This window comes from Euprymna scolopes, chromosome 21, assembly GCF_053919585.1.
Source record: "Euprymna scolopes isolate OS-2025 chromosome 21, ASM5391958v1, whole genome shotgun sequence".
Taxonomy (NCBI): Eukaryota; Metazoa; Mollusca; class Cephalopoda; order Sepiida; family Sepiolidae; genus Euprymna; species Euprymna scolopes.
Window position 1 is genome coordinate 101,310,004 of NC_136502.1, and position 26,966 is coordinate 101,336,969.

General features: G+C 35.3%; 1 protein-coding gene across 1 annotated transcript in view; it reads right to left on the minus strand.

The window, feature by feature from the left end:
• Positions 1-8,611: 8,611 nt before the first annotated feature.
• Positions 8,612-26,966, minus strand: part of LOC145242634 (chymotrypsin-1-like) — a 26,478-nt gene continuing 8,123 nt past the window's right edge. Inside the window, exons 3-6 of the mRNA XM_080105754.1 lie at positions 21,954-22,075; positions 18,394-18,525; positions 13,635-13,780; positions 8,612-8,801 (exon numbers count right to left, since the gene is read on the minus strand). Coding sequence (XP_079961880.1) covers positions 8,640-8,801; positions 13,635-13,780; positions 18,394-18,525; positions 21,954-22,075 — 562 coding nt within the window. The 3' untranslated portion in view covers positions 8,612-8,639. The remainder of the gene's footprint in view (positions 8,802-13,634; positions 13,781-18,393; positions 18,526-21,953; positions 22,076-26,966) is intronic.

Below are 26,966 nucleotides of genomic sequence, written 5' to 3' on the forward strand. Positions count from 1 at the left end.
CCGCAACATGTTAGACATCTACTACGTGTCTCATCCAGGATGGATACAATGATCACGAAAACCTCGCAGAATTGGCCGCCGCCTCGGGAAGACGGACACTTTCAGAATCAAAGGCGTGTGTTGAGGGTAGAAAAATTGCTTGCTACAGGTGTGGTGGTCCCAAGCACTTGGTGAAGAACTGCTTACAGAATTGCCAAGAAAGGCTGAATAGTCGAATGCACAAGTTTCAGCGTGAGATACGTTGTTTCAGTTTTGGTTTTTATACAGCATCACAGTGTCAGGGAAACTGAACTCCAATCTCTGGTCCCCCCTCGCCAATCTTTCACGAAAAACACCCGTCTAGCTGAATCCTGTGAAAAATTTCCCCCAATCTATATCTGTGCCTAAATCAAAACGCGGATTCCATGAACAAAGCTTCTTTCTTAGAACTGCATGCCTGTGGAACTCTGTTCCGTCTGCCTGCTTCCCACCGAACTACAACTTGGATGTCTTCAAGTCCGACGTTAACAAATTCCTAATGAACCGCCCCCTTAAGTAAACACTTCATCAAATCTCCACACTAACGTAATGTACTTGCAATAACCCTTATCCCTGAGTGGCTTCCGGGCTTTGATAAGTGGTGATCACTGTGTAAAAAAAAAAAAAAAAAAAAAAAAAAAAAAAAAAAAAAAAACGCCAACGTTTGTCAACTGGAGACCAAAAAACGCCCATCCATGAAAGTGCATGTAGATGGACAAGAGCGCACAGTGTTAATCGATTCCGATTGCTCGCAAACGCTAGTGAGTAAAGCCGTGTTTTGTTTTTGGAAGCAGAAGTCAGCAGGAGTCCTAACAGCTGACTGAAGGACGTTGAATTGTCGAGGAAACGGAAGAATAACGGTGGAGGTTGGTCATGTTCCGGCTGTCGTATCGAGGAATCGGTTGTAGATAAACAGCTGTTGAGCTTCGATCTACTGCTGGGGATCGATCAAGGAACTTTGTGGCGTATATCTGATGGAATCAGACGAAGGACCTTTCGAACAGAATACGCTGCTATCTCGATTGACGAACCGGTTTTTAGCGTGACGTATGATGACAGTAACAAAGAATGAGATGCATCATAGAAATGAACGAAATGTCGCTCTCCCAGTGAACTGATTGGCAGTATGTAGGAATTGCTGGAATATGCGGTACCTGTCAAGCCAATAATGTCTATGAGAACGAACTCCTACAGTTGCAGCGGAATGGATGGTAGTTGACATATTTAGAAGAGGAACTTCTTCCACCTAAGGTCAAATTCCCTTAATGGCGGTCGTGCAAGAGCAGACAGAAAATGCGTCCGGTGCTTGGTTACCGCGAATTGAACAGTTTTGTAGATGCTTTTACTATCAACGTTAGACTGTGTGCGCAGAAACTGAGAGATTGGCGGCGACAAGGAGTAAATGTGTCGCTTCTGGATCTGTGAAATGCATATCTTCACATTCCATGTTGACAAGGCGCTATGGCCGTTTCAAACAGTTATTTTTAGGGATCAGCGCTTCTGTCTCACGCGGTTGGGATTTGAACTGAATGTGACGCCACTTATTATGAAGTCCATTATAGACGTTATCGTGTCTCAAGATCGTACGATCAAAAGTGCCACATCAGCATGTGTTGATGATATTTTCATTGATGAAAACTTAGTTTCTTTCATCGCGCGTGCAACAATATTTTTGGACTATAGTTTGGTTTCCAAGGATTCAGTGCGACTGAGACAGAGCTAAAGTTCTTGACTTGCAAGTCTGGGAATGGGATAGCGTTAAATTCCAGAAATCATTGATGGATTGGTCGTTGATGCGTATTTTCTTTCTGCGGGAAACTTGTCTATCACTTCCCCGTGCCCGTGTGTGGATGGGTCAGGATGGCTGCTGCATTTATCAAGCGCCTGGCAACTACAGTAACAAAGGGCTGAGACGATAGGATCAAAAGCGCTTCATTCCGTCACACAACTGGCAGAGACTCTTAGCAGAGTACGAGAAGCAGATCCCATTGGAGGAAACTGGTGTATGGACGGTAAAGGAATTACAGTCTGAGTGGATGCGAGATGTATAGCAAGAGTAGTGACATTAGAAATAAATGGGACGGTCATTGGCGATGCTTATTGGCTTCGTTCAACTAACGATGCTCAGCATATCAATCAGCTACGGAGACGGAAATAGTACCATTAAAACGAGCTAGCTTTTGTGCCCCAGAATTTGTTTTTCTACATAGTCACCATCATTCTCAATGCACTTTTTCCATAAATCCAATGTGTACCTCTGCTTCTGACGCATGCTTTCTTAGAGCCTCACACCGTCAATATCTGCAACAGAGAGATGAAATTTTAAGTCATGAATATGATTGTAAGAATGTAATTCGACATCTCCTCTGATCAATTTGGGTGGAATAAGGAAATAGGAGGCATTTGGGGTGGGGGAACGCCGAAGGATTAGTAATTATCAGTCCATCTCATGTGTAAGTTTAGATAAGTAAAGATCTAAATATATGACTAACTGATATATTGATGCAAGAACGTGTACATAATGATTAAGCGGGCTTGAAACATGCAATTAATGCCTGTGATAAAATATAGAATCAACCAAATCCACATTTCTTGTTAAAAGTGTTTGAATAGAGATTATACAACTGGCTAGGATTATGGATGAGAAAGCCTGAAAATGATCAAAGTTTGCATATATTTTATGAATGTATTCGAGGTTTAAAGTGTCAAAAGTGGAGCACTATGTTACTACTACTACTACTACTACTACTACTAATGCTAGTGTTGCATTGCGTCAATGTTCCCAATTTACGACACATCAACCATTACAATATAAAAACGAAACCGAACGTACCTTTAATATCCTGCTCTCGTGTCACTAGGTCGTGTCCCTGGAACAAAAGCTCCCTCAATGCGGAGCAACAGACACAAGTCTAATTTCTTTCTAGACAATGGGTTTTATTCCATCATTACGGTTTTCCACGGTCGAAGTCGCGTCATCGTTTCTCATCCTTAGTTTTAGCCGCCATTTATTTCTATCCTGTCACCTTCACGAGAAGTCTTCCGATCCATATTCTCGGAGAATCAGAGACAGACTTTTTCCTGATCTTCTCTCTCTAACTCCTTAAAACAGACTCTCCTTAACTCGTCTTAAACTTCCCCCAAAGTCGCGTTCCACGAATCGTTCTGTGACGTGGCGATCCAAATCACGCAATGTCAACGATTGCTCTGCCTGTGCTACCCGTCTCTATAATTTCGTTATAACAATTTTCTTATAAACAAACAACCTGCCTGTGCTAATAACTTCTAATCTAAAAACAATGAGCTCCAATTTCTAATTATATATATTGCACTGGCCTCGACTGCCAATCGATCTTCGGTCGGCCTATTGTACGACACTAGTTGTGCCATATATACTGTATGTATCAGCTGCAGTTGCTGCTGCTGCTGCTATTGTTGTTGTTGTTGTTGTTGCTGTTGTTGACGACGACGACGACGACGACGACGAATCTTATTTCTACATAGAGCTCACAAAGATCGTGCCCTAGGTTCTGGTCGTAGCTACTTGCAATTTTTTTTATCTCCAACACCGAAAACAGCATGGCTCAGCGGTTGCATGGAAAGTCGAAGAAGGATCGACCCAGAATACACAAATGAATGGTGCAGAAGCAGTCTCACTCCATTGATGTGCTATCTTGTGCCTGACACGTCTTTGCTTGCCACACGCATAGGCATAGACAACCAGGTGCTAACGGATCATGATGCCGACTCCTCCTGGATTTTCACCAGGGCCTTGTTAGCTCTGACACTACCCGATTACGATGAAACTTTAGAAACTACGTGGAAGCTGGATTAATTACGTGGACGAACACTAACAACGTTTAACCTTCAGAACATTAGTCTATTTTATTATGCTAACCGTTGTTCCCAATCGGGTTGTTAGTGGCACCATAGACAGGAATACTTTATAAGCATTTCATATTCCAGTTTTGAACTGGAGTTCCGGTAGGCTGCTGTAGATTATTACTGTTCAAGGAAAACTGATATCGTACATCTGACTATTTCAATAATGCCACTCTCTCAAACAGGCGATCTTCCTCGATTAATCAGAAACTCCAATATATATCAACCTCCTTCTTAACTAATAGAAGTGCAAAATAAAAATCGTCTACCGCCACCAACAAAATAAAATACATTTAAAAAAAAAAAAACGTGTTTAATTTGAACGGCAGCAGTAATCAAGAACCGTCGGCCATTTTTCGAATTGCGTTACGCATGACTAATTTTCAATTCAAAATTTGATTTGCTCGACTGCTTTTCTTTTCTTGAATAACTGTCTATACACCACCGGCATAATTACGCTGACACACAGGTTTCCTGCTATATCACCGCAAGTAAGCATCATTAAACTTGGTCAGTATTAAGATGGGTGACCATTTGGAGATACCAGCCGCTGTAGGTGCTCTCCGCTTATCTCAGCATTGTTTTTAGCCGCCCGGCACTTCTCCTTGCCTCTGAAATCAGGCAGTTCCAACTCAGGAGATGTTGAGGATTTCGCAACCTTTGCTTTACACTTACACGCGTTGGCACTCTTACATGGGGTATCCATTGTCTCTCGAAATGGAACAGAGGATATATTGCCGTAATGATAGCGTCGTATAGATACAGTGACATCGACCAGGTTTCATTGTGTCAAATCTATAAAACATTTATTGTTACTAAATGTTCATTAAGTATTCGCTGTAAACAACAAAAAAGAGTCATTTTTTTTTAACTCATCAAGCATCAGAGAATTATACAATTATAATAAACATTTTCGGCGATTATTTAATAATTTTTTTTATAAAATGATTTTTTGATGTAGAAAATTTGATATCTTTCACAAGCCATTATTTCGGTTTGCGGCCACGCCTCTAAAAATATAACTGCCTTGTGCCACAATTCTCATTGAGGATCCATAAATAAAATCTGGAAAAATCGGAAATTTAAATTCTGTTAAAATTTCTATTATGATCGAACTTTTCACTACTATATAAAATGTTGAACATCATTGGCTACAATAAGGGCCAAGCAGCTAACCTCGATGATGAATAGAACCAAAATTTTCGCCTAAAAGGACTTTTATGTTGCTTGCAACCCGGTAGATTAATAGGCCGGTTTTATCGGAGCGAATGTATCATTAAACGAACTGTTGATCTCATCTCGAAACTGATTCACCTCCCCACCTTCTTCTGGGACTAGCGGCGACCGCTTTTTTCCTCCACCATCGATGAACTCTATTGCTGCTTTAAATTCTGGATTATTTTTATTTGTTTGTTTGTTTGTTTGTTTATATATGTAAAAACTCTACCAAACTCCTCCGCCAATTTTGGGTCTAAACACTTGAAATTTTAAATGTAGGTTACTTGGACATGGATTAAACATTATAATTTGATTATAGCCCCGAAAAATAAATGTTAAGGGGTCAAAATTGGGTTCCAAGTTATAAAAAAAATTGACTTCTGCGGTATCTACCAAATTACTCAGCCAATTTCTGGTCTAAACATTTGAAAATTTACATAAAGAGTATTCAGACATGGGGCAAGCTTTTTAATCGGTTTGGGTCGAAAGTTTGAGCTGCTAAGGGGTCAAAGTTCAAAAGATTTGACATTTGCGGTGTCTAGCAAACTACTCAGCCAATTTTGGGTCTAAACATGTGAAAATTATATATAACGAGTATTCAGACATGCGGCAAACATTTTAATCAGTTTTGGGGCGAACATTTGGCTGCCAAAAGGTCAAAGTTGAAACAGTTGACCTTTGCAGATTCTACCAAACTCCTCCGCTAATTTTGGGTCTAAAGACTTGAAAAATTAGATGTAGAGAACTTGGACGTGGATAAAATTTTGTATTTTGATTTGAGACCAAAATAAGAAATGTTAAGGAGTCAAAATTATGGTAAAAGTTTTTAAAAACAGAACTCTGCGGTCTCTACGAAATTACTCAGACAAATTTTGGTCTAAACACTGAAATCTTACATAAAGTGTATTCGCACGTAGGACAAGTTATGGACAGTACATAGGCCCGAGCAAAGCCAGACTGAACTGCTTGTCTAATATATATATATATATATATATATATATATATATATATATATATATATATATATACATATATACTAGCAAAAGTACCCGTCGTTGACTGGGTTCAAAAACAGCCTACAGACAATGAACTCTGGTTTATGAAAGTATGATAGGTTATGAAAAGGAAGAGTTGTAAAGAGATAGCTTTGTATTTGGGAGTATCAAAACCAAAGCAAAATATGATGAAAGTAAAATGAAATCGATATACCCCATAGTTTATTATACGATAACTGTTCACACTGAAACACTTATCACAATATTCTGTGGATCTATATTAAAAAAACTTGTTAAACTTTGTGACATATTTCCATTCTATGGAGGTCAGGCGCGAACAAACACCCCATAATTTTATTATACCATATTTCTTCAAACTGAAACATAATTATCAAAGTATACTTACGCAGATAGATATGAAAAGTCTTTATTAAAGTTTGTGCCTATTTCCATTCTATGGAGGCCAGGCGCGAACGCAGACCCCACAATTTTATTATACCATCCCTATTTAAGTTAAAATATACTTATCAAAGTATTATTATATACATCTATATCAAAAACACTTGTAAACGTTTTTTTTTTCATTTTTTTTTATTTCCATACTTTGTAGACCAGGCGCGAACGCGGACCCCACAATTTTAATGAACCACCGTTCTGCCAGATCAAACATACGCATTCCTGTGTCTCGATACATCTTCTATCATTATATGTAATCAGTTTTTTAAAATAGTCAACCATATAGGAGCCTATTCGTGACCAGACACACACACACACACACACATTCAGCTTTATATTATAGAACACATATATATATATATATATATATATATATATATATATACTAGCATGGGTGCCCGGCGTTGCCCGGGTGTTTGGAGGTGTATGCTGAGAAAAAAAGAGGTTAATTCTTTTAACTTTGACCCCCATTATGACCCCTTAACATTTATTATTTTTGGGCTCAAATAAAGTTATTAAGTAAGATCCATGTCCAAGGAACCTATATCTAAAATTTCAAGACCCAAAATTGTCGGAGGAGGTTGGTAGAGCTCTCAAAGGTCATATCGTTGAACTTTGACCTCTTAACAGCCAAATTTCTGGCCGAGAACCAATCAAATAGATTTTCCCAAATGTCAGTACTCTGTATATCAAATTTCGAGTCTATAGATTAAAAATTGACAGATTTATTGCGAAGGAAAATGTACACAGACACACAGACAGACAGACACACACACAGACACGTTAACTTATATATATATATATATATATATATATATATATATGTGTGTGTGTGTGTGTGTGTGTGTGTGTGTGTGTGTGTGTGCTTGTTGATAAAAAATTAATGCCGACTGTATTAACTGAGAAGGTCCTATTCGTGAGCTGAATAACCTTTTTGAAATATTTTTCACATTTTCAATATTTTTTAAATACATACATTGATTGTCTGCACTAGTCAGCGACCCGTTGTGGTGCACCGGGGCGAACCTTCACATGCCTCTCTGCTGTGGCTTAATCCACAATACATTGTAGTCTACATTGCACCGTAGATAACCTGCTGTTGATTTCATAAAATTATTTTTACATAATGACTTGAATCAAAGTTTAAAATGCAAAAGTTAAGTATCATCTTTCATTGTGCTCTAAGCATAAACATTTCGAACGCGCCCCTGTCTTATGAAAGAACCCACTGTTGATTTTATATGTTGGAGTTACTGCTTTTGCCGTAATAAAACTTCTCAAATGCACTTGTGATGTTAAGCTGTATAAGAGTGTTACGTTTGATTGAAGACGGACTCATCCTTTCTTAATAAGATTATTTTCATTATCGATATTTATTGATTGGAGGCATTCCGATAAAAACTTAGCTAAAACACTCACAGACATTTGTGTGAGATTTCAAAATTTGACCCCGCCGTTTTGAAGTTCATATGGAACGAACTCAAACACACAGGCAACCATAAACACACGCACAAAGTATTTTATATATATATATATTATTTTTCATACCTACAGACACCAGTGTTTCATCCATTTGGTAATCATCAGTGCAGCGAGTTACGATTTCAGCCGATCAGGAGATTTGAGCCTGGTCACGAAGCCATCTCTGACTTCATTATCCAGGAACTAACCGCACAGCCAACTTTCACCACGATAAATACTGTTGAAATTAACATTTACATAAATGTCCAGACGGCTAGAGTAATCTTCTGATTATAGCATCATGATCTGCGCACGTGAGCATAATTGACCGACTTTAATTTCAACTTAGAGTGCTCAACAATAAGAAGTGAGTTCTTAAAGGGGGTTAAATAATTAATAGTATAAATATTTTAATACCTACAGACACTAGTATTTCATCCTTGTTGCAATCATAAGGGAGTTACGATTACAGCCGATTGGGAGATTCGAACCTGCTCACGAAGCCATTTTTTACTTTATTAACAAGGAACAAACCATATAGCCAACGTTCACCGCGAGAAAACAGAAAAACAAAACATTACTACGGAAGTCTCAACGTTTTATTCAATCTTACTGCCAAACATCCATGTGGTCCTTGATAAAGTCGAGGAAGTTTGTCGTCTTGGCAAAGACACCAAAACCTTCATTGCAGTCGAAGACGTAAGAAGCAACGCCGGCAACAACTGGGGTTCCGTCGGTGCGTTTACATACGAGACCGCCGCCTGAGTCACCCTGAAATGTTGAATTATGATGAAAAATGTTTACTCATGATTTTGAGCGACAGATTTTAGAGAAACGTTATTAAAAAGTCGAAACATTTAAGAACTATATTAATTCATTTATTGCGGACTATTATTCACATCTTTATTAGTTGTTGTTTCACGACGTCTCGACCAACTATTCTTGTGGCCTTCGTCAAGTCGTAACCGCGACGGATAGGAACTTTGAATCTCCTAACTGTATTCTCAGCAATCACTGCCATCTGTAGTTGTTGTCGTTTCACCACGTTTTTGACCTCTGACCGGCTTTGAGTAGGATTGAAACCGCTATCTTCAGACAATGCTCATCTGGAACCATAGAGATTCAACGTCCCTATCAACTGCGCCACGACCCGACCATAGAAGATCAGATAATGAATAAACGCGGATTTATAAGATCAAAAAATCCAACCTTGATCGCCCTTCGGGCGAAGGCCAGAGGAATAGTTGGCAGAAACATCGTGAAACAACAACTAATAAAGATGAAAATAATAGTCCGCAATAAATAAGTTAATATAAATAATACTCATCTCAATAATGAATTCCAATTAAAATAAAACATTTAAGAACTGTTTTGAACAAAAGATAATCCACCAAACACGCCTTGGAATCAATCAAATAATTAATCAACTTGAAACAGACGGTTCAAAGAGCACTTCACCATAATCCCGAAAGGCCTCTGGTGTTTATCGCGCGGCTAAAATGATATGACAGTTATTATTTGTTGTTGTTTTTTTTTGTTTTGTTTTTTCGGCCTACTATCTTTATCTTGTGTGTTATTTGCACAACGTTCCGATCGATGTGACCCCTACTTTCTTCGTGTGTGTCATATCGAACTCGGGAATCTTTGTGCTGAACTCGAGAATCTGCACAGAATTCCGAACAAAGCCATTTATTTAATCCACGGGAGTAGTATGTTCTCATTCCGCCAGCCATTAATTTGTAGAAGTCATAAGTAATTCGGGTGGTGCAGTGAATAGAGTGCTTGGTAAAGTTCAGTTGTCAATTTTACATTTATGGCGATTGAAGGTTCAAAACTACAATTATGAATGGTTTAGGAATTCCATCCAATCATGGCTGACAGAACGGCGGATACGTCGACTAAAATATGCAAATAACATTCAATATTAAAATATATTTAATATTAAAATATTATAATTAGTAGTAATCCAAATAATACGAATTGCTCGAATGACGTGCCTAAATATAACAAGAATAGAGATCCAGAAGGAATCATTTGTCGTACCTAAACGGTACTACCTCCACCCCTGGAAAGAAAAAGAAAATGCATTTGTCGTACCTAAACAATACTACCCACCCCGGAAAGAAAAAGAAAATGCATTTGCCGTACCTAAACAGTACTACCTCCACCCCCGGAAAGAAAAAGAAAATGCATTTGTCGTACCTAAACAGTACTACCTCCACCCCCCGGAAAGAAAAAGGAAATGATTGACTGACGAACGCCGCATAAGATGCGGGGACTGAACTAAATATTTTTTTAAGTTATGAATTATTTTTAAACCCCCACCCCCACTCCTACCCTATTGATTCATTATCACGTGAATCGAAATAGTTGAGGACAAAAATAAATAAATAAATAAATAAATAAATAAATAAATAGTGTCAGAGTAGGATGAGGTGAAGTCAGAACTCCCAAACAACCGGCCAGAGAAATCAATCATCTCGTGTGGAACCGAGATGACAGTCATATTTGTCAGTATTCAGCAAACAAAGTCTGCACAAGCTCGGCCGGTCGGTGACTTTTTTTTTGTTTTTTGTTTTTTTTTTTGCACCGTTTACTGTAGCAATCGAAATTGGAGCCGAATCGCTGTCCACTTTTGTTACGCTGAGTTCGTGGAGGACGACTCGGGTGCGATTTCAGTGAGATGATACACGACTCAATGTCGATTGAAGGAAACAAATCGGCACTCATTATACAAACGAAAAAATATTGGTACCTACGTAATTATAATGTCGCGAATAGTAACATATCCAAAAATTACGGAAAGCGATGAAGTAGAAAAACAATTAAATTGATCATATGATGAATAATAATGAAAAACTGTCCCCGACAACGTTTATACGGGGAATAAATTTTGTCGGACATTACGGTCGTCACGTGACGCAAGCAACAGAACTTAATTATCTCCCCTGCCAACTTATCTCTCTTTTAGTAAACGTAACATAGTGATTTTGCTTCTTTTCTTTCTTTTTTTTTTTTTTTTTCATTATAAATTATTTTTCTATCTTTTCGATTTTCCAATTTTTTTGGATATGTTACTATTTGAGACCTAACAATTACGTGGGTACCATTTGCTTCACTTTAAATTCATTTTTTTTTTTCATTTATATAATGCAGAAGCGCCAACAAATCTAATGAACAATGAAATAAAAAGAGATACACTATGCTGAGAAAGTGTGTAAAAAAGAAATAGAAAGAAGAGAGAGAGAAAACCAGAAAGAGAGAAAGAAGTTAATTAAAATGTTGCAATATATATATATATATATATATATATATATATATATATATAAGCTTTTTCTAAATTTTGAATCAACCAAAATGCAGTACTTTCATTTAAAGTAGCAGGATAATTTTCTTTTTGTTTTTTTACAAGGGAGTCACCACTTATCAAGACCCACATGCCACTAGAGTATAAGGGCTAATGAGTGTACACTGGTCACTGCGACAACAGTATAGTGATCATTAAGTGGTTGAAATTGAGTATAATTTGATTATTTAAAGAGACGGGTCAACAAGAACTTGTTTACATTTGGATTGAAGACGACCATATTATAGTCAGCTAGAAAGCAGACCAGTGAAACAGAATTACACAGGCGAGCAGTTCTAGGAAATAATCTTTGATCATGGAATTTACGTTTAGATTTAGGCACAGAGAGTGAGGGAAATTGTTGATAGTGGCTGTAGCTAGACGAGTGTTTCTTGTGAAACTTTGGCGAAGGATGACTATAGATTGAAGCTTAGGAGAGTACTTGCAATGAAAATAACGATAGAATAGAGACAGGCTCGCAAGTTTAGAAAAGTTTTGCGTGACATTTTTTTTTACTAGGAGGTCACCGCTTATTAAGGTCAAAGGTCACATAAAGGTCAATGAGTGTCGGGTGAGACAACACTTTAATGATCGGTTATGGCGAAACTTGGGTAAGGTTTGATCAATTAAGAAGACGGCTCAACAAAAACTTATTTACATTAGACTTATAAAGGGCCACGTTATAGACAGCTGGGATACAACCCGGCGGTATTGTGTTCCACAGACGGACAGTTCTAAGAAAGAAAATATGCTCATAAAATCTTTGTTCAGTTTTAGGCACTGACAGAGAATAAGGGAAATTATTGATACTTTCTTTTATGACATTTCTCTCTTCCCCTCTTTCACTCTACAATACCCGCTCTCTCGCCTTCTCGATATATATATATATATATATATAGAGAGATATATATATATATATATATATATATATATATTAATATATATATATATATATATATATATAGAGAGAGAGAGAGAGAGAGAGAGAGAGAGATAGATAGATATATATAGATATATATATAGATAGATATATATAGATATATATATAGATATATGCATATATACATATATATATATACATATACATACATATACATATATATATATACACATAAATATACATGTGTATATATATATATATATATATATATATATATATATATATATACACACACACAAAAATATATATATCTACACACACACAAATATAAAGCTGAACGTCTGTGTGTGCGTCTGGTCACGAATAGGCTCCTATATGGTTGACTATTATAGAAAACTGATCACATATAATGATAGAAGATGTATCGGCTGGAGGATAAATTCCGTTCCCCCCTCTTACAAAAATGGCACACAGCATATAAATAAATATTAATGTAAAAATTAAAATTAAAATTAATATTAATTAATATAAAATTGAGAATAAAAATTGTCCTGGTTCTGAAGGAAAATAAAAATTGTCTCTATCCTAAAAAAATTCTCATTCATAGACCGAGGGCAATGTCAGAGCAGATACTTTATTTATTTATTTGTTATTGAAATAATAATTTTTTAATACCTACAGACACTAGTGTTTCATCCTTTCGAGAATCATCAGTGCAGGGTAACACGATTACCTACCGGCGGTCGGGAGATTCGAACCCGGCCCCGAAGCCATCTCTGACTCCATTAGCAAGGGACAAATCTCATGACCAATCTCAACCGCGAGAGATATTGTTGACATTTTAACATTTATTTTTTAAATGTCGTAACATCCGGCCATAGTGATCTAATGATTATAACATCATAATCTATGCGTGGAAGCTTGGTGACCAACTTTCTATTTCCACTTTAAAGTGCTCAACAATAAGAACTGAGTATCTTAAAGGGGCTGACATAATTATTACGATAATAATTTTTAATACCTACAGATACTAGTGTTTCATTCATTTCGGGAATCATCAGTGCAGAGTAACACGATTACTACCGGTCGGGAGATTCGAACCCGGCCACGAAGCCAGAGAGAGAGAGAGAGAGAGAGAGAGAGAGAGAGAGACAGACAGACAGACAGACAGACAGACAGAGACAGAGACAGAGAGACAGAGATAGAGACAGAGAGACAGAGATAGAGACAGAGACAGAGGCCGAAAGATAGATAAAGAGAAGGAGTTGGGTGTATGCTGACTTACATATTGCAAATATGAAATAGGATTAGGGTATGATGTAATAGTTGTGTTATGAATTTGCATATGAAATCTAGCGATGAATTCAAGATGACTTACATTGCAAACGTTTTTGCCGTTGATTTCCTGGTCACCAACGCAAATATGTTGTTCACCTTCGATGTTATAAGACTTCTTTTGGCACACCGAAGTCGGGATGATTTTGATGTCGGTTCTCTGCAACTTGGTCGGATAAATACCGTTATCTGTTTTCAAAAAGGAAAATAAAAGAAAACACACATTTGTAACCGAATAATTATAGCATTATCAAGACAAATAAGTTAAGGATGGCCATTTGACCGAGATAGTTTCAATTATAGTTATACAAACATATCTTGCTACATATTTGAAGACGTGTTTCAACTAAAGCTTAAAATGACTGAAGCCTTGTCCTTTATCTGATCTACTCTCGCTCGAATTTGACTCCAATCAATTCGATCCCTTTCAAGGGACTTCCTAACTGTCATCCATCGTAAACTTTAGCAAACTCAAGACTGACCATAAATTTTACTGTCACAAAACTCGCTTCCAATCCTAAAACTGTCCGTAAACTAATTCTAAACCCATTGCGATTATATACATATTTTTCTATTTCTAACTTTTTTTATGGGGATTAATCATACATATTTAGATTATTTAAACAACTGTTCTCATCTTGTGTGTGTTTTTCACAAAGTTTCGTCGATGTAACCTCCGATATTCTTCAGGTCTCTTTTGTTCAACTCTAAAATCCTTATGTCGATCTCGGGAATCTGCACGAAATAGTGATAAATAATAAGATTGCCTATCTAAAACAAAAACAAGATTACGGTTCACAAAATTAATCGTTGAATTATCCGTAAGGACCCATGGTGTAAAGCATAACCTTCTAGGTAAATCTAATTAGTTAGGACTTCTATCTTGTTATGGCTGATGGAACGAGAACATGCTACCCCGTGGATTAAATAAAGCGTTCCTTCGAAATTCCGTGTAGATTCCAGAGTTCGATACAAAGATTTCTGAGTCCGACAAGATTCAGTTGAAGGTCGGAAATTACATCGATCGAAACGTTGTGATTATAACACTCAAGATAAGAACAATATCTAAATAATCCAAATAATATCTATGTAGTTATCTGTTTGGAATTCTATGGGGGGGGTTCAATAAATTTGTAACAGACCAACTTTCCATGTAGCGAAGTTTTTTGTTTACGTCTCAGTTCTGAAAATAATTTTTTTTAAATATTGTACACTATCTGCAACTTTCTTTTTTACTTTGCAAATGTGATCCAACCATTGTAAGCCGGGTGACTTCCAGGGTATAAAAATATATGTACGTTTGTAAAATAAAATTATATAATAATATTTTTAAAAATATGTATATATATGTGTGTGTGTGCGTGTATAATCTGCTCTGTGTAATTCTAAGTATTGAGCTGTTTTGTAATTTAAACTCGATCCCTTCGTGTGTGTATATATATATATATATATATATATATATATATATATATATATATATATATATATATAAAAATAGTAGTGTGTCTCCCAATCATAAAAGAAATATAAAGGCCATATGTGTGTACACCTCTCCTGGTCAAGGAATATTAATGCCCATGTTAGGATACTTCTGTCAAAGGAGACATTAAATTGTATACGGACTTTCAGTATATAGCATTCTTCAAACCACTTTTACATTATTGAGTTACGGTCATTAACATATTACATTAAATGAAATCTATTTAAATAATTACCTCGAGGGCATTACTTATTCGACATAATAGCTTTGTTTCAACTGTACTAATTAAAAAAATGTTTAATTATTTAGTTTATTTAAATTTCAAGTTATATTTGATTTAACTTATTTTATCTGAAATCTGAAACCGTTTTATTTTAAAACCAAAACCCAGAAACCCCAAAGGAAAAATAACTGTGGTAGTTTAATTGAAAAAATGTTTTAAACGGAGCACGTTATTAAATATTTCCTGTTTTTGTTTTCATTTCGAAATATTATTCTAAGCTGAATTATTATTTTTATTTTTAATTCAGATGAATTTTTTTTCGCATATTCTTAATTTTTAAGTAACCTTTTTTATTTGTTAGAGAAAAATAATTAAAACTAATGTCCTCATTTACTTGCATCCTTACGAGGGCAGAGTTAGTCAGGGACACATGTGAACAAAATCCATTATCCCCTGCTTTTTTTGTTTCTTTTTATAAAATTTAATCGGTGTTGCCTAGGATTTATTATAATAATTATACCATAGCAAGTGTGTTTAATTGCCTACGAAACAGATTTTCTTTATAATTTATTTAATATCTTAAATTAAAAATTGTCAATTTTTACGACGTGACCCAGCGTCGTTTAACCCCTAAACCAATTTTCGAGGTGCTGAAAACGATTATTACAGTTTAATTTGTTTTATGATATAAAGAAATTACTAGGTGACCAAAACGTGGGTGCTCATTTTACGTTAAATTAATATAAGAAAGTGATCCCCCACTTTTTGAAAAAGTAATTTCTTCATATCATGAAAACTACTCACCTGCCCCAAATTTAAACGTAATATTCGTTTTCAGCACCACCGAAAACCATTAGAAGTCGTCATTTTAAAGTTTTTAGGGTAGTTGGAAAGACACTTGACATTGACCAAAAAAATTAAGACCTGGTTTTTTGTTTTGTGTGGCCTAATACGTTTAAACAGTCTTTATAAATAATATGAAAGAAGAAATTTTGAAAAAAAAATTTAACCTGGGGATAACTTTTCTATATAAATAAATAACGTAAAATGAGCACCAACTTTTTGGTCACAAAGCGTTCAACCAGACATGTCATCTCTAGCATTTTTTTAAGTTTGGCGATCGACGGGGGGGACAAAATATACAATTTTTTAGTTTTTTTGTGGTGGGGGGGCGGGAATTACATTTTAAACATAAAATAACGATAAATTTAATTAATTTTTATGAAACCATTCTGTAATTTCATCTAACAATTTTATAAACAGAACGAACCCCAAAATATGACAAATTCAATTTTTTTTGGGTGGGGGGATTACATTAGAAATATAAAATGACGAAAATGTCATTTAATTGTTTTTTGAATTAATTTTGGTAGATCTTTGTTTTTTCTTTTTTTTTTGCGATCGCACGGGCATTCACTGCTATTTTTATTGAAACAAAAGTTGTAATGATTTATATTTAATTATCTTTTCTTTGGGGGGGGTCTTTCCAGTGCTCAATATTCAGAGAATAGTTTCTTCTCTTTGTGGCCCTTCTGCCGAAATATCTGGTGGAGAGGGTATCACATACTTCTTTTTTTTGAGCGATTACATTTACATATTTTCATCCGTTCTTTTATTTTTGTTGTGGGAGTACCCACGTTGCCCATGATGAAAATGATTAGTATACCGGTGTGTTTCAAACAGAAGTTCATGTCAACCCAGGCAACGCTGAGTACTCATGCTGGTATTGTATATATATATTAATGTCAGGTCATGTCATATGCTACTGATACCATGTAACCTACCTGCCTCATGGTCGGGTAAACTGGTTCCCCCACCAGACCTGTTTGGTGAGGAGGGTGGCTAGTCTCACTGAAGAATTAAAAACAAGTCCTTCCAAAGGGCGAATGAACCCTTTATCGGGGTCAACGGCCAACTAGTACCGTGTGTGTTTGTGTGTATGCATGTGTGTGTTGGGGTGGAGAGGGCTCCCGTAGGCCGTGGTGAAGGCAACCTTTCTAGGAGAAGCAAATCTCTGATTTAAAAAACCATAAAGCGGGAGACCAGTACCCGCATTAAACTGGTCTGCAGTTTAACTTCTTGCTGGCTATCCTGCTCTTGCTTGTTGCTGGATCTCAACATTTTGAACCTAGAGAGAGACTTAGCTGTCGTACAAAGGTAAGCCTCCGTAACACTATCTGTGTATAGATACCCCCTCAGGCATTTGCCTATTAAAATGGTCCTGTGGAGATGGAAGTCATTTTTGGGCTCATGGTCTTTAAGTGTCTGAGGGAGTAGCACTCGTCTGACAAGACGTTGAAATCATCATATATATATAGATAGATAGAGAGAGAGAGGGGGAGAGAGAGAGAGGAGGGGCGAGAGAGAGAGAGAGAGAAAGAGAGAAAAAGAAAGAGAGAGAGTGGGAGAGAGAATAAAGAAGATTTATTATTACATAATTATAATAAAATAATTAATAATTATTAATTAATATATAGATATGTGTGCGTGTTTGTGTGCGTGTATACACAGTAGAATGCTGGGATACGGCATTGATCCGTTCGTAACGTAAAATCGCTGTATAGTGAGGCCTACGGAAAACTTTATACAGTACATATTAAAAATTAGTAACAAAATGCAGTACAGTATATAATATACATGTATATAATCAAATATTATAAATAACACCATAAGGCTGGTCAACTACCGTAAACAGGGTCCGGAAAAACATCGTATTCCACATCGTAACTTATAAAAACGTATCCTAGGACTACCGTATCCCGGGGTTCCATTGTATTAGTGATTACCACAAGTGCTTATGTTGTCAGATGTTATTGTGGGGAATAATTTGCCAAAAATAGATTTATTGCATTTGTTGTAGCTCATCTTTTTATTTATCATTATGAATTTCTCCACTTTGAATGGACCTTTTCTATAAGTGTGTGTGTGTGTGTGTGTGTGTGTGTGTGTGTGTGTGTGTGTGTGTGTTAATGTTAATTTATTCTAACTCCTGTCAACTTTTTTAACCGATCTCGTAATACGGAAAAGAAAAAAGAAACTTAGGAATACGTTTTTAAGTTGGTGGAAGGTGGAAGTACAACATTTGGTTGAGTTACTTACTTCCGGTTTTACCCCATCCAGCAGCGACGCAGTGACCCGTGAATTTCTCACTCTTCTGAGGGAGGTCGATCGGCTTGATGCATTTGGAGAATTGTACAGGTGTGCTCAATTCCAACAGGGCGACGTCATTGACTAAAGAAGAAAAAAGCAAACAATTAAAAAATGTAAAATTGCATAAATCAACATTTTTTTAATGTGTTTTTATGTGTGTATGAAACGGACCGGCTTCCTCCGAAGAAGGAAGTTCCATGGAGTATGAAATTCACGAGCAGTCCCCAGTCGCATGTATATCTCCGTTGGGGGAGATGACAACGTTAGGTTTTTGTAACTCTTGCAGGGAGGTGTCGACGTCTTCCTACAAACTGCGCTTGGGATTTCCAAATTGGTCACCCATTTTAGCAATGATCAGGCTCAACGTTGCTTAACTTCGGTGATCTGACGGGAACCAGTGTATCAACGTGGTTATGCCTTATATTCAACGTGATTATGTCATATATATATATATATATTGTTTATGGATGATTTGAAAATATTCGGTAGAAATGAAAAGAAAATGGAGAGACTGGTAGAACTTGTGGGGACATACTCAGAAGACATTGGGATGGAGTTTGGGATAAGTAAATGTGCGGTGCTGGTGATAAAAAGAGGAGTAAAGATTCATTCGAATGGAATAGTGCTGCCAAATGGAGAAATCATGAAAGAAATAGAAGATACAGGGTATAAATATTTGGGAGTGTTGGAGGGTTTAGGCATCATGAACAGAGAAATGAAAGTAGTAGAGTGGAACTAATTGCGAAGTCGAAACTGTATGGAGGAAACTTAATGAAAGCAGTGAATGCATGGGCAGACAGTGTTTTGAGATACAGAGCGGGTATTTTAGAATGGTCTGACAAGGATATTATTTGGTTTATTGTTTCGTCTCTTTGTCCACAGAGTCTGAAATTGCTGTTTTCTAGTGTTTTGTCAATCTTTGCTTAGACTGGTAGATTTTGTAGGGACATACTCAGAAGACATTGGGATGGAGTTTGGGATTAGTAAATGTGTGGTGCTGGTGATGAAAAGAGGAGTAAAGGTTCATTCGAATGGAATAGTGCTGCGAAGTGGAGAAATCATGAAAGAAATAGAAGATATAGGATATAAGTATTTGGGAGTGTTGGAGGGTGTAGACATCATGAACAGAGAAATGAATGAAAAAGACAGGGAGAAGGAGTATCTTAGAAGAGTGAAACTAATTGCGAAGTCGAAACTGTATGGAGGAAACCTAATGAAAGCAGTGAATGCATAGGCAGTCAGTGTTTTGAGATACAGTGCGGGTATTTTAGAATGGTCTGACAAGGATTTGCATGCCATGGATATCAAAACAAGAAAAGCTTTAGCATTGTTTGGTATATTTCACATTCGAAGTAACGTAGCAAGGCTGTATCAAAAGAGGACAGATGGTGGGAGAGGATTGAAAAGTATAAAAGATTGTGCTAGAATCGAGATGTCGTTGAAAGAGCATGTGGTTAAAAGTGAGGAGTAGATGCTTAAGGTTGTGGCCAATGAAGTGGAGGTATGTGAGACTAAGGCTGATTATGTGAAACGTATGGATAGAGAAAAGGCAGAGGAACTGCATGGAAGGTTCTTCCAGGATATAGCAGAAGTGGCTGATGAAAGATCATGGTAATGGCTTAGGGCTGCGTATCTGGCTAAGAATACTGAAACTTTTGTTTGTGCAGCACAAGAGCAGGCATTAAGAACATGATTGTTCAAAAAAGTGGTTCTAGGAGAAGAAATTGCTGCAGAATGCCGGATTTGTGGTAAGACCTCAGAGTCAATTGCGCACCTTGCATCAGGATGTAGTGGACTGGCCCAGAGAGAGTATCGCAAAAGACACGTTCGCATGGGACTCCGGATATATTGGGAAGTGTGTAAGAAGGTTGGGGTGAAGTGTGCTGGAAAATTGTTTAAGGGGTGCCTGATGAAGTGAGAACAAGTGAGGATGGCAAGGTAGAGGTATGGTGGAACAAAAATGTCATAACGACCAAGCAATTGGAACATAATCGTTCGGATTTGGTCATCATTGACAAAGTTTACAAAAACCTGGCAGATTGTAGACTTTTCAGAACCCTGGGACAGGAATGTGAGAGACAATGAGAACGAGAGATGGAGCAATCATGCTCCATTAGCCTTGGAGATAAAGCATATACACGGGGTTAAAACACAAATAATCCCGGTCGTAGTTGGTATACTACGAGTAGTATCAAGTCGTCTGGAAGGACAATTGAAAAAATTACAAATCCCCGATGTTTTAGGTGGCCTCCAGACCTCTGCTATTTTAGGTACCACCAATATTCTTAGAAAAACCCTTGATCTTTGAAGCTCCTCGTTTGAAGCCAGGATTGAGAGAAATCCTCTGGAAATTAATCCCACCCCTTTCCAGAGAGACGTTAATAAACGAAATCAGTATTATTATTATTATTATTATTATTATTATTATTACTATTATTACTATTATTATTACTATTATTATTATTATTACTATTATTACTATTATTATTACTATTATTATTATTATTACTATTATTATTATTATTATTATTATTATTACTATTATTATTACTATTATTATTATTATTATTACTATTATTATTACTATTATTATTATTATTACTATTATTATTATTATTACTATTATTATTATTATTATTATTACTATTATTATTACTATTATTATTACTATTATTATTATTATTATTACTATTATTATTATTATTATTACTATTATTATTATTATTACTATTATTATTATTATTATTATTACTATTATTATTATTATTATTATTATTATTATTACTATTATTATTATTATTATTACTATTATTATTATTATTATTACTATTATTATTACTATTATTATTATTATTACTATTATTATTATTATTATTATTATTATTATTATTATTACTATTATTATTACTATTATTATTATTACTATTATTATTACTATTATTATTATTATTACTATTATTACTATTATTATTATTATTATTATTACTATTATTATTACTATTATTATTATTATTATTATTACTATTACTATTATTATTATTATTATTACTATTAGTATTACTATTATTATTATTATTATTATTACTATTATTATTACTATTATTACTATTATTATTATTATTATTACTATTATTATTACTATTATTATTATTACTATTATTATTATATCAGTTTATATTGAAAAAATGAAACGGCACTAACTCTATACGATTTTAACGGGCTTCCTTTAAAGGAGCAATGTCCATTTGAGTATGAAATTCGCAAGCGGTCCCCCAGCCGCATATATATATATATATATATATATATATATATATATATATATATATATATATATATATATATGAGAGAGAGAGAGAATTAAAATTATTAAATAATTATAATAATTATATGTACGTATCATACACGTATGCGACAAATATTTATTTGCATTTCCAACGATATTTATTGCAATGGTATTTAGCTTGTTTAAAGAACTTCTAGATGACCTGCCATTTGTACAATTGACTTACCAATCGCGCTGCTAATTCTATAGCCACGATGCTTGACCCACTGCCTGACGGGAATGGCGGTGTCAGTGTCGGCTTTAGTGGTTGAACCAAGATGAGCGGTGATAGATTTCACTTCACCATCACTGTAATGACAATAAAGATGTGAAATATTTTATATCAAAATAATAAAATAACACCAAAAAACTATCAACAAATTAGCAACTCGATTAACGTTGTGTTAGACAAAAATATTTCGTTTAAGAGCCCGTTTTTATTTTCGTAAAAAAAAAAACACCGCAGGACTTTAATAGTCTTTCTCTACTCTATCGTTATTTTCATGGTCTCTTCTTGTAAAACATTCATGACAAGAACTCGTCTTATTGCAAAAGAAAAAACTTTTATTTCTTCTATGTACCTAACATATCGAAATTATTATTATTTCGAATGAAGGCCACTTCGACGTATAAAAACGTTACTAACACAAAGACGAAGAAAAGCAACAACAACAACAAAAAAAAATGAAAAGATAAAAAACTTGGTGGATAGAAACAAATGAACAGTTTTATTTAAAAAAAAAAAACGCAGAGCCAAAATAATTCACAACCGTCTGCTTCTAAGATTTTGCTCTCAACTACAAAGAAAAGTTCTTTGCGTGTAACAAGTAGAAAAGATAGAAAAATAGTAAGAAGGACGAGTTGAGTAGGCTTTTTTTATTACTTACTGCTGTTTTTTTGGGGTTTTTTTTGTGACATGAGATTTCGACCAACTTAGGCTTTTTCAGAAGGTCGTAATATTTTTAGAATAGTCGAAAATTTAGTTCCCTTTATTTGCAATTTAAGTTTACATCTTGTAAAGCCCTCTTGGGTCGATTAGTAGAAATATCTGCAGACAAAGTTAACTTATTATCTGAAATCATGTTCCATGAGTGTTCTTTTAGTAAGGAATTTATTTCCTCGTTTTCTCCCGAAGGAACAACCTGTAAAAAAAAGCAGTTCTTTGTATAATAAAGTTCTCTGAAGAAGCAAGAAGTCCGATGAAGAAAAACTTCCTCGTTTCTTCTTTAAGTCCAGTCAGAAAAGAAATATCTTTCAGGTGAGGCTTGAACTCACGACCTAGAGATTATGAGACTGAATAGAAATATTCTTTTCTTTTGACTTAGAAAAACTTCAGCTTGAGACGTGACCATTTTCTTAGAAGAAAATATCTAGCGATAGACATTTTTAATTCAATCTTTTCTGGTGATAATATTTTTCATATGTGTTCTTTCCTCCCAGCTGGTATTTTTCCGACATATTTAACTGCAAGTCCTCGACAGGTTTCTTAGTTTCCCTTGAACTAGATTTCTCTCTGCGAGATACGAATACGTCTGATAACTTAGACGCAATCACTTCAACATTTTAACTTCGCCAGGTAACTTAGACGAGTCACTTTAACATTTTAACGTCCTGTTTAGACGGAGAAAAGAGAGTACGTCAACACATTTCGAATGTCGGTTCCATTCCGAACTTAAATCGATTCCACTCCGAACTCAAATCTATCCCATGCCGCGCCGAACTCAATTTTGTACTGCACTCAATTCTTAATTCCATTCCGAACTCAATTCTGTACATCACTCAATTCCATTTCAAACTCAATTCTGCTCCGTGCCAAACTCAATTCTGTATCGCACTCAATTCTGAACTGCCAACTTCAGCCTTGAAATTTATCACAAAATCGGTAATGCGCAGATCAATCAACAGGCAGAAATTAGTCACATGACCAACAGCATCAGCAGCAGCAATATGCAAATTTAAGAGAAAAGAAGAAGAGAAAAAAAGAAGAAAAAAGAAGAAATATATCCAAAAGAAATTTCTACAAGTGTCAGAAAAATGGTCTATGGACACAGTTTTTTCTCCAAAGGATTTCTGCGTGTGGAACGTGTTACAACGGAACTGCTTCCCTGCAGATTACAACATAGTAGGCTTTAAATCCAATGTCAACAAAATTTTGGTATAAACCATTTCTTAAGTAATCAAACTATTAATTGAATATAGTCGGTTCACCAAAAAGTTCGTTTGTTTTTTAAAGAGGTATTAATGATTTTACATTTTTTAGATGAGGATTGATAATTTGTATTATTTGGATTATTCGGACTAATGTTCTCATCTTGTAATCTCTGGCTGACAGAACGAGGGTATACTACCTTCTAAATTAGATAAAGAGTTCCATTCGAAATTCCGAGTTTGACACGATACACCTGAAGAAGATCGGAGATTACATCGTCTGAAACGTTGTAGCAAATAACATTCAAGATTAGAAGAGTAATTCGTATAATCCAAACAATATGGATATTGATGAAATTTATTTTACGCGCTTGATCTGGAAATCTTGGGAATGTCATCGATTTGTCTAGTTGTCGAACGGGAATCTTGTACAACTAGTCAGGATCATCTCCCACTGAAAATTTTCCTTTTTACAATCGAGCAAACCATTTCTGGCACAACATTTCATTTTACCCATTTCGCATGGCATATCTTTTAATCTTAATGCGAATTATTGTATTTTGTTTTTTATTTCCAGTGTGTGTGTGTGTGTGTGTGTGTGTGTTGGATTTTCTATTTTTGTTGTTTTTCTGTAATTTTGCAGTTTTGTTTTGCTTTTCTGTGTTTTTTTTATTTTCTGTAGATTTTTTCCTTTGTTTTTCTTGCTTTTCCGTAGTTTGGGGGTTTTTTTTTTTTTTTTTTTTTTGCTTTTCTGTAGTTTTTTTTTTTTTTTTTTTGCTTATTTTTGTTTGTGCTTTTTTTTGTTTTTGCTTTTCTATAGTTTTTTCTTTTTTTTTTTTTGCTTGTTTTGGGTTTTTCTTTTTACTCCTCTGTAGTTTTTTTAATTTTTTGTTTGTTTTTTTGGGGGAAGGTTGCTTTTTGTTTTCTGTATTTTTATTTTTATATTTTTGATTTTCTTTATTTTTTGTATTTTGTATTTCTTTGCTTTTCTGTTTTTTTTTTTTTGTTTTTTTTTTGTTTTTTTGTTTTTCTGTAGTTTTGCTTCTTTTTTTTTTTTTTGCTTTTTTTTTTTTTGCTTTTTTTTTTTTTTTTGCTTTTTGCTTTTTTTCCCTGTAGCAAAAAAGCCCAACTGTAAGAACTACACTGCTCGATGGCTTATTACACGGATGCAGCATTTTAAGAATATGAATATAAAACGATCTTTTATAGGCCGAAAAGAACGAACGAACTTTTTGGCGAAGGCAATATATACCGATTCTACGTTGAAATGTACAAATGAAATGTTGTGCCAAACCAACTTTAGATCTTTGTAATAGGATAAGAACATTTCCCAGGCGGTAATTACAAAAATGTGTGAAGATATTGATAAAGATAAGCTGGACATTAAAATGTTACCTTTGACGAGAAGAGACGTTTTGTCTCCTGGGAATTTTAGAAAGGATTGCCTTTCCATTCGTGTTCATGTAGTCAGAAACAGCGTTAAAGAAGCTTAAATAGAAATGCTTTGAACCAGGACTATGCGGTTACCTCCCTTTTCGCTGAATTAGATAAAATGCGGTAGAGATAATAGAAAAGAGAATATCTAACAGGGTTCGAGTATCGAGTGGTCAGAGTATTTCATTCTCTGAGTCGGCAGTAAAGCAAAACAATATTTTATATCGTAACAGCGTTTAGCGAACGTGTGTTGGTGTATATCTATCGTGAATAGGTCGATATTTTCTGTACTGTGTTAGCGTGAATAATGCAGACGTGAGTCGAAAGAAAGAGGAACAGACAATAGTGAATAAATGCTTTGATTAACACACACACATATAGACACAAACATAAAATACCAACGACTTATGTACGACATGAAAAGAAACTGGAATCTTAAGAAGGTATCAATCAAACAAGTCATTATAGGAGCAACCAGGCTAATGAAAAAGAATTTCAAAAACTATCTGGCGAATATACCCGGTGAACCAAGTGCAAAAGAAATACAAACAATAGCACTTAAAGGGACGGTTAGAATATTAAAAAGATCTCTCGGTTGGAGTAACTAAACTAATGGGAGAATGTTTGGCATCCAGTAGAATGCCCCATCCCCAGGAAAAACAAAGTGATAAGAAAATGAAAACAAGAGAGAAATATATAATGTCATTATAATTATAAAACTCTGTGGGCACGTCCGGTCATGCTTGCTTACTGGGTTCTTGTCTTCGACGATCGAGTTATTCCATCTTTTAAAAAAGGGATAACAAGTGAATTTTTATATATATATATATATATATATATATATATATATATATATATATATATATATTACCTTTTATGCACGTAATATACCTTTATGCACGTAGTAATAAATTAATACGTCTCATGAAAAAAGGGCGACTTATTCATATACAGAGGTTGAACAAAATAAAAGAAACACCTTAAAAATCAACAAAATTATTTTAATATGTTGTAGGTCAACCTTTTACGGAATTACAGCCTCAATTCTTCGCGGTATTAATTCAACCAAATTGTGAATTGTTTCAAATTTTATTCCATTCTTCAGCTAAAACATCCTCCAGTTCTTTTAGAGAAGATGGCGCGGAAATCGACTTCTTACTTGAATCTCCAAAATCGATCACAAATGTTCAATAATGTTGAGATCTGGGGATTGTGGTGGCCAAATCAGATGCTCAACGTCATTTGAATGCTCTTCGTGCAAATCATTACAATTTTAGCTGTATGGATTGGGGCATTATCATCTTGAAATATGGCGTTCACTTCCGGAAACAGTTCTCGAACCAGAGAATGAACTTGGTCATCCAAAATTCCTAATAGTCTCGACTGTTAATTATTCCATGAAGAGTAATCATTGGTCCAGCGGATTTCCAGGAAATAGCACCCCAAATCATCACAAACCTCCCGCCATGCTTTACGGTTGGGAGAAGAGAGGCTGGATAAACTGCTTCTTTCGGCTGTCTCCAAACACAGATCGGCGGTCGGAAATAAGGAAAACGATGATTCGTCAGAGAAGATACCAATTTTCCAATTTTCGAGGTTTTTACACCGCACTAATCGT